The following is an 8584-nucleotide window of genomic DNA, read 5'->3' as shown; positions in this document are numbered from 1 at the left end:
CTCTCACACGCACTCACTCCCGTCTGCTTTGACGGACGATGCCAACTCATTTCCCTGCCTGGTCGACTTGGGTGTGTTTTAGTTGGAGATGTTGCAGCAAGATCCACGCTTGGCGCGTCGCCGACCGCGAGCCATCCGCAACAAGCTCATCCAGCTTGGTCTCATGCAGGGTCGTGTTCGAGGCAGCAGCAGCGGTAAGTCAATGACCGCGACATGGTGCTGGCGTGTCGGGAGGCGGGCTGGAAGATAGTGCCACATCTGCCAACTTTGGAATACCCGCCCAGGGTAAAGGACCAAAAGCTTCATTGACGATGGTGTAATGATGACAACACAGGCAAGGGGAAAGGCTCACGCCGCGGGCCTCGACGCTCGCGCCGCGTGCGCCGCTGCATTGGTCGCATGGCAAACTTGGACAGCGAGTTGGCCAGCCAGTTGGATGCAGCAGCTACAGAGCTGCGTTCAATGGGAATGACGGGCCAATTGGCGCTTTCGACACTGATCGAGCGGATGGAGACACGGGCCACAGCCTTGGAAGCTGACAAGGCATCGGATGAGCAGCTCGCCATCTTTCATCCCGACGATGACGATGAAGAGGACATTGCAGAGCTTCGTGGGTTGATGGGTCTCCTCAAATTTGAAGGCGTTGACGCTGAGGCCATAACCGCGTGGCGCATGCCGGCAGACACCAGCGCACAGCATTTGCGTGATCTGATCGATGCCCTGTCGCCACCTGGTGCCCGGACAAAAGAATCAGTGGTATGTGCTTCATGTTTCTGGGCAGCCAGGCTCCCATTCAGGTGGTTTCTGATATCCACTTTTCTTGGGCTGTTTGCTGTTTAGGTGTTGCAAGCCGAGAGAGATGCGGATGAATTTGTGCACAGCAGTTCCGAAGAGGATGCGCCAGCTGAGGACAACGATGATGACGAAGAGGAGGAAGCCGCGTTCACAGATGACGACGATGATACGACAGCTGCGTCGGGTCAGCGGCCGAGCAAACGAGTCAGTGGGAAAAAGGTCAAACAGCGCCGTCGTCGCTCGCGGGGCTCGGGTGCCAAGGGCCCGCACAGCACTGACAAAGGGTCAGACAATGCAGCCTCGGATGACTTTGACTCGGATTCAGAGGACAACGACAACAGTGAAGATGAAGAGCTTCAGGAGAAAAAGCGCCGGGAGGCATTGGCTAAGCTGGTGCAGCGTCGCAAGTATGTTTGCAAGGGGAGGCAAATGGGTTCTGTGAGCTGTGGTGGTGATTTCGCGGGGACTTTTTTTTTTTCAGCAAATGCACAACTCACTCATGAGTTTCATTCGCATGATTTGGCAGTGCTCGCAAGACGACGGCTGAGCTGCATCGCGAGGCCATGCTAGCCAGCAAAGAGACAACCGAGGCCATGGCGGCAGTTGCAACCAGCACGCCATCTTCTGCGCGCACGGGTCGCGTGTTGGCACGCAAAGGTGATGACTCTGACGACGATGACTTTTCAGCCATGCATGTCAGTACTCCTTTGAGGACACATGGTGGGCCCAACGTGCCGCAGACGCCAAGCAGCGGTAAGCTCGACTAGCGGTGTGCGGTGTGCGGTGTCGAGCGCACCATGTCGGGCGCACCCAGTTTCTGAGCTTGTAACCTAATGTGAATATTTTGATATCGTCTCATAGGATCGAGAGTCCGGCGCCTTCAACGTCTCTTGGCCATGTCCGACGATGAGGATGGAGAGGAGGCACAAGGTGCCGTTTCGACTCAAGGTCGACAGGAGGATACGACAAGTCTGCCCAAGCGAATGGCGGCCATCAGCGACGATGAGGACGAGCCCGGGACCATGGACAGCAAGGGCGAAGCGTCATCGGGCGCCCCCCCAGCTAAACGGCCTAGTCCGAGCCGGCCGGTAGCATCACGCGTCTTGAGTGACTCGGAGGATGAGCATTCCGATGTTTCTTCGCGCGCCGTGGGGCCAGGAAAGCGAAAGGCATCTTCGGCGTCACGCGGGCTGGATTCTGACTTGGAGGTAGATACAGGGGCAGCACCCGAGCCCAAGAGAACAGATCGACAAGAGTCTGCATTGGCTCCGAGCCCGTCAGCCTTGTCCTCGGTGGAGGAGGAAGGTGCTTCCGTGGCTGCCGATGCCGTTAACGTGGCTCTGCTGGCAAGCCTCAAGCCGGCACCCAAGCATGGTGACGCTGAATCCAAGCGCGTGTCTACGTTTACCAAGCATGCCCTGCTTTCGGACGACAGCAGCGAAGGAGAGGATTAGGTTTTGACAGTGTCGCCTGTCTGTCAAAGCCGTGGCTTGTTAGCACATGGTTCGCACCTTTGTTTTTAGATGAGCCTGAGTTTTTTTGAGGGTGTGGTGCTGGTCATGTAAAAGTGTGTTCCATCGAAATTCACTGATGATCTTTGTCATTCTCAATTTTACGAGGAAGAGTTTTAAGCTGGGGGGTTGTATATTCGAGCATATGCGTACCAGCACGTCAAATACTCTGTTTGCGCACAAGGCAACCAGGAGATGCTGTTGCGCACCGCCGACATGCAGCTTCGAGTTTCCGTTTCGCACGTTTTTACAAAAAAGATGGTTGCGTGACGGACTCGAGGCATGGGGCATCTTGTGGGTTAAATGGGACGCACCGCACCAAAAAGGACGGCGCTCTAGTCGCGCTTGGGGGCGCCACGCAGGCGGGCCATTTCGCGCAGGCGCAGGGCGTTGACCTTGATGAAGCCCTCGGCCGTCTTGGGGTCGTACTCACCCTCCACGTCCATTGAGACGAGGTTCTGATCGTACAGGGACTTGTCTGAAGAACGGCCCAGGATGTACGTGTGACCCTTGAAGAGACGCATCTAGGTATTGGGGGGAAGCAAGACAGTGTTTTATGACGTGTTTGATGATGGTAGACATAGCGAGGCGATGAGATGTCATCAATGGAAGGAGACAAACATCAGCGAAAACGAAAACAAAACACGAATACACACAGGGCTTGCAGCAAAAGGTAAGTAAACCAACCTCGACGACACCCTCCACGTCCTTTTGGCTATCGGCGATGGCCTTGCGGACAAAGTTGCACTCGGGGCTGAACCAGAAGCCGTGGTAGATGTGCTCGGTGAACTTGACTGAGAGCAGGTCGCGAATCTTGCGGACCTCACGATCCATGGTCAAAGACTCAATGTCGATGTGGGCAGCACGGAGGATGGTGCCGGCCGGGGTCTCGTACACACCGCGGCTCTTCATGCCGATGAAGCGGTTCTCAACAATGTCGATGCGGCCAATGCCGTGCTCGCCACCAATCTCGTTGAGGTAAAGGTACATGTCCAGGGGATCCGTCTTGACCACACCATTGTCCTTGTTGGTCACCTAGCCAAAATCAAAATCAAGGACAGGGGCAAGGGGCGGGTGAGGTAAAGAGCTCTTGATAAAGTCCGCCCCCTCCCGGTTCAGACCGATCTTGGGAATGCCTGAGCCGACCTTGACGGGAACACCGGCCTTGAACTCGATGACGATGTTGGCAGGGGCATCGGGGGCCTTTGCCGGGTCCTTGGTCATGGTGTAAAGGTCAGCCTCGGGGGCGTGAGCGGCGGGATCTTCAAGCACACCAGACTCGTAGCTGAAGCAAGGCCACGGGGGAAACAGAGTGGATGAGGTGCCGAGGGACGGGCAGAGCGTTTCGCACGTGCGGAAACAAAAGATCATTTTCCTCACCTGACGTGCATGAGGTTGGCATCCATGGACCAGGGGCTCTTGGGAGTGACGGGAAGGGGAATGTCGTGAGCCTTGGCATACTCGAAGAGGTCCTTACGGCCCTGGAAGCGCTTGTAGAAGCTCTCGTCACGCCAGACCGAGATGACCTGGATGGACGGCTGCATGGCGTAAAAGGTCAGCTCAAAGCGGATCTGATCGTTGCCCTTGCCGGTGGCGCCATGGGAGACGAACTGAGCGCCCTCCTGGATGGCAATCTCAATCTGACGACGAGCAATGCAGGGGCGGGCAATGGCTATACCAAGGGATTGATGAGGGTTGACAAGTGCACCAACAAAAAGTGCCCCCTCAAAGGTGGCCAGGATGGGGCCAGTGGAGAGGGAGATTACTCACCGGTGCCCATGAGGTAGCGGTCCTCGTAGATGCTGTTGGCCTGGACGGTAGGCCAGATAAACTCGGTCACAAACTCCTTCTTCAGGTCCTCGATGAAGACCTTCTTGGCCCCGAGCTTGGTGGCCTTGGCGCGGGCAGCCTCAAAGTCCTCGGCTTGACCGATATCAGCCTTGTTCGTTGCATGGCAGAGGGCAAGATAAGAGAGAAGAGAAAGAAAGCGAGGGAAGTCAAAGAGGTAGGAGGATTGTCTCGATCATCGGTGCGGGGGAAGGAGGCGAAAGCTCAAGGAGGAAGGGGGCATACCATGTAGGCGATGACTTCATAGCCCTGCTCGATGAACCAGCAGAGAATGCACGAGGTATCAAGACCACCGCTGTAGGCAAGGACGACGGTGCCCTTGCTGCCGGGCTCGACCTTGGCACGCTTCTCTTCGGGGGCAGACATGGTGGCAGGTGCTCGAGAGGGATGACAATAACGTCTACTAGGCAGGAAGTGGCATAAATGAGGACATGATAGGCAAGGGGAAAAAAAAAAAAGGCAGCGTCCAATCACTGCATTGGGCGTTGCTAGCGAGAAGTCAGGAAAGACTGGACAACGTCAAACCAGATGATGCATGTATGTGAAGAAAAAAATGCAGCTGGGCTCGTGTGTGAACGTGTGTGAGGTCAGGATCAGGTCGGGTGGTTCACGAGCATGGCAACGTTCAGGTGAAGAGCGAGGCACGAGATGTTTGACAGGAAAAAACCCAACACCGGAGCGGGCGGGAAAAAGAGTGAAGAGGTAAGGGAGCAAAGCCAAGCAGCCAGGTGGATAAAGAGACCATGAGAGCCCAAGCAAAGGCATGCCAAGGTATGGGGAAGAGCCATCACCCTGAAAGTGGGGGCATCGGGCAACAGCAGCAGACATGACGACGCTGCCAGTGTGCCTGGCAACAACACGTGCGCGCAGTGGTTCAGTGCACACACATAGGGCATCCATCACACAAGCACGACAGGGACTTGAAAGAGAGAAAAAGAAAAGCCCCAACGATAATAGAGGAGGTGGGGCAGGTTGAGAGGTCGTGTGTGGGTTGCTGTGACGAGGGTCGGTGGACGGCGTACAGCGAGGCCGCTGCCGTTTTGACTGCCTCTGCTGCAATCGGAAGACCACACACACACACACACTTGTTGTTATGGTCATGAAATGGGGGTCTCACTGGATCGAGCATTCGAAAAGAAGGATCAAGGGTGTGTGTAAAACCCCATCATAGCCCTCCCTTTGCCGATTCTCGGCACGATCGTCGCGTTCCCGTGCCACCAGCGCGGCTGCCATTTGCGCACTCGCCGCGACGTACTCACTGGCGAAAGAAAAATAAAACAGAGAGAGAGAGAGAGAGAGAGAGAGAGAGAGAGAGAGAGAGAGAGAGAGAGAGAGGGAGAAGGAGCTTGAACTTGAGAGAGAGTGTGTAAACCGGGTGCACTTTCAGAGACAGAGTTCTGTGCGCGTTGGTGTGAAAGTTATTCTACAAGCTTGAAATAGAGAGATGAAGTGGGACTGCGCAAAAGGCAGAGATTACACGAAACATGGCCATCTGTTTGCGTGATGTAGAGAGATGAAATCCAAAGTTCGTCATCTTTCACCGTTACCAAGAAGTAATTTACTTCAATCTAGAACCTCAACACAAGGGGAAATGAGGCTTTATCGTTGTCGAGAATAAAGTATTTTCCGGGTGCTTGGGCAAAGGAATCGCACAAGATGTGGTGATGTCACATGGGCTTACTGAGAAAGTTACTTTAATCTAAACTATAATCCTCGGACATTGATGTATAAAGTTTGTTGTGACTGAATTCGTCTGCTCTCAGGTAACGGTCAAAAAAGCTTGGTGGTGTCATCTACATGTGATGGGCGCGCTTGGCCGCGGGCTGGCAGATATCAAGAGAAGGATCGGGGGGGGGGAGAATGGGCCATGAGATTATGCGGCAAAGGGGGTGGTGCGTAGGGGCGTCTCAGGTGTATTGGAGAGGGTTGGCACCGACCTTGTGGCGGTCTTCGTTGGTAGGATTGCCGTCCAATAGCGTGCGCCGTACACCACAGACTTTGGATAAGCTGGGCAGACAACAAGACGTGAGAGCACGGCTGGCCAGTCAATCGGCACGCAGGCAGACAAGCCGGCAGGGTGGACGGGCGCTTGGCTACTGACTCGGCCGACATGCGGGCAATGACTCGGTTGCGCCGCTTCTCGTCTGCCATGCCGCACACCTTTTGCAGGTAATCGGACAAAATTTCCACCTCGGCACGACAATCGTAGCAATAGTCGAGCCCTAGGCCACGGTCGAACAAGGTGAAACATAACCGTGAGCACGCAAACTCGGTGCAATGATGAGCCAGATCGGGGGGCGAGATGCATGCACACCACCAGGCACACACCTTGCCCGCTGACAGCATGATCGTAGCGTGCTACGCGGCGCACCGTATTAAAGTGAAACATGCGTTCTTCGTGCCTAGCAATGGCACGTTACGAGGGCAAATGAGTGTACGCACGCCAACCAAGAGAATTCCACCCAGGTGGTTCTATTGGTCTTGTGTATGGGGTCAAAGGGCACGCGGTCGGGTCAACCAACTCAAAGTGGACATAGGGCCTCAAATCGCTCGAGTTGCCGTCTGGAATGAGCCGGCATTCCGTTGTTGTGACTGCCCCCCAGACCGGAAAGCGCAGCTCGCCTAATGGGAACGGGGGGGCGGGGGATGATGTACCGAGATGCATGAAACTCCGGCGCCGGAAGGCCAGTGCCTCAGCCAAAGCGCAGAGCCTCACCGGCAAAGTAGCTGGTAGAGCCCTTTTCCCAGGGAAGGCGGAAGGAGAGAAAGCTCTTGCGGGGTCGCAGATGGACGTGCAGCATGCGCTGGTTCTCCAAATATTCCTTGAGGAGATCGTCTTGTGACTGTCAAGCAGACACGGTATATCAGCATTGCCATCAGACTCGAAGCACTCGATCACGGGGGGAAGGGGGTTATCAAGTCTATCCGCTTGCTCCACGAACCGTTTCGTTTTGAATTTGCTTGACCGGTTTGATCTCGGAGATGAAGAGCAGGTTTTGATCGGCAAACTCGGCGGTCTGGCCCACTGTTAGCGCGGTCTGAGAAGGGAGGCCCGACGTGTTGTGAGTGGGGCCCTGTGTTTGAGTCCAAGGTGAGTGGCTGAAGCCCTCTTCTTCACCCACCTTGCGCACATCGATGGTGGGCTCATCGTGGATGTGCAAAAGGTCATCGGGATCAAAGACCACAAACTAGATTGGGACGCAGGGTACAAGCCATGTGAGCGGACCAAAGTCAAGAAGCGAGCTGGACCAGCTTCCTGGCTGCCCGTTCAAGCAGCGGCGGGCACACCTTGAGTTTGGGGAAGCATTGGGCGAGAAAGGTGAGCGTGTTGGTAGAGCCACGGCCCGTGTAAATGACAAGGTTGGCGAGCTCGTGATAGCAGGTCAAAAACTCGAGGGCCAGGATGCTGGATTCGCGCTGGCCCCAGTGAATCACTGTCCGCCAGGCAAGGGTCAGCCAACGTGAAAAGAGCGCGGAGTCTTGGTCTCGGTGCAAGGGGAAAGAGAAGCTGAGGGCAGAAAGGGTGGGCAAGCACACGCGCCGGGTCTGACCAGATTTGACTTCCTGCTTGCGGCGGCGGTAGGGCGCGCGTTCCGAGTCGAGTTTCATGATGCGCGTAAAGGGCAAGTCAAGCCTTGACTCGTAGTTGGCCTCGGGGTTGGCGGTGACCTGCACATTGACAGGAGGCCCAGGGGGACAAGAACCAGTTTGTCATCACAGTCATGAGTGCCGGTGGCTTTGGTGACACGGGAGACCGCTCGCGCTTGTGTGGTGTGCGGAGACCTGAATAATGTGGCGATTCGATGCGACTGTGTTCAGGTCAGCTGCTTGATTGGGTTTTCCTGCGCAGCCGAGCAGCGGCGAACACAGTGAGCTCGTGCATGGTACGATCCGAGGTGGCAATCTGAGCTCCTGCCAGCCCCTGTACGTCATGCAATGGCCCCCCCAAAAAAAGCAAAAAGCAAAAAAGCTCGACCACCCGAATCTGAGCTGTGCTCCTTCCTCTCCCAACCGCCGCCGCCGTCACCGCCGACTTACTTCGCGGGCGAGGGATCTTCCAAACGCTAGTGTCGGTAATGGGGTTGTAAAAGTACCAATGCTGCCGGCTCTCCGACCACACGGGACGCCAGGGTGGCCAATGCCGCGGCTTCTCCCGCTCCTCCGTCACCCCATCTCCCATCGTCATTGTTGTGCTCGCCGCCACCGTCTCCTCCTCCTCCTCCTCCTGCTGTTGCCGCTCCTGCTGCTCCTGCTGCTGCTGCTGCTGCTGCTGCTGCTGCTGCTGCTGCTGCTGCTGCTGCTGCTCATCATCAGCTTCCATCTCCATTGCACCGGTGAGATGGAAAAAGTAGTGAGAGAGAGAGAGAGAGAGAGAGAGAGAGAGAGAGAGAGAGAGAGAGAGAGAGAGAGTTTGAGAGAGAGAGAGTTTT

At 55.8% G+C, this 8584-nt stretch overlaps 2 protein-coding genes across 2 annotated transcripts in view; one reads left to right on the top strand and one right to left on the bottom strand.

The window, feature by feature from the left end:
* Positions 1 to 2249, top strand: part of MONBRDRAFT_28544 (uncharacterized protein) — a gene marked incomplete at both ends in the record, with an annotated part of 6924 nt that extends 4675 nt beyond the window's left edge. The window contains 4 exons of the mRNA XM_001749018.1: positions 417 to 756; positions 841 to 1202; positions 1322 to 1548; positions 1657 to 2249. Coding sequence (XP_001749070.1) covers positions 417 to 756; positions 841 to 1202; positions 1322 to 1548; positions 1657 to 2249 — 1522 coding nt within the window. The remainder of the gene's footprint in view (positions 1 to 416; positions 757 to 840; positions 1203 to 1321; positions 1549 to 1656) is intronic.
* Positions 2250 to 2641: 392 nt separating this feature from the next.
* MONBRDRAFT_11193 (uncharacterized protein) lies at positions 2642 to 8481 on the bottom strand (the record flags this gene model as incomplete). Its single annotated transcript, XM_001748955.1, has 13 exons — positions 2642 to 2830; positions 2994 to 3341; positions 3453 to 3591; positions 3687 to 3978; positions 4077 to 4245; positions 4380 to 4557; positions 5272 to 5412; positions 6256 to 6376; positions 6871 to 6997; positions 7097 to 7192; positions 7277 to 7342; positions 7443 to 7639; positions 8193 to 8481. 13 exons carry the CDS (start codon positions 8479 to 8481, stop codon positions 2642 to 2644), a joined length of 2352 nt encoding a protein of 783 aa, XP_001749007.1.
* Positions 8482 to 8584: the final 103 nt, after the last annotated feature.

This window comes from Monosiga brevicollis, genomic scaffold, assembly GCF_000002865.3.
Source record: "Monosiga brevicollis MX1 MONBRscaffold_27 genomic scaffold, whole genome shotgun sequence".
Taxonomy (NCBI): domain Eukaryota; class Choanoflagellata; order Craspedida; family Salpingoecidae; genus Monosiga; species Monosiga brevicollis.
Note: the sequence above shows the minus strand (reverse complement) of the source record. Positions and strands in the feature narration are given on the sequence as shown.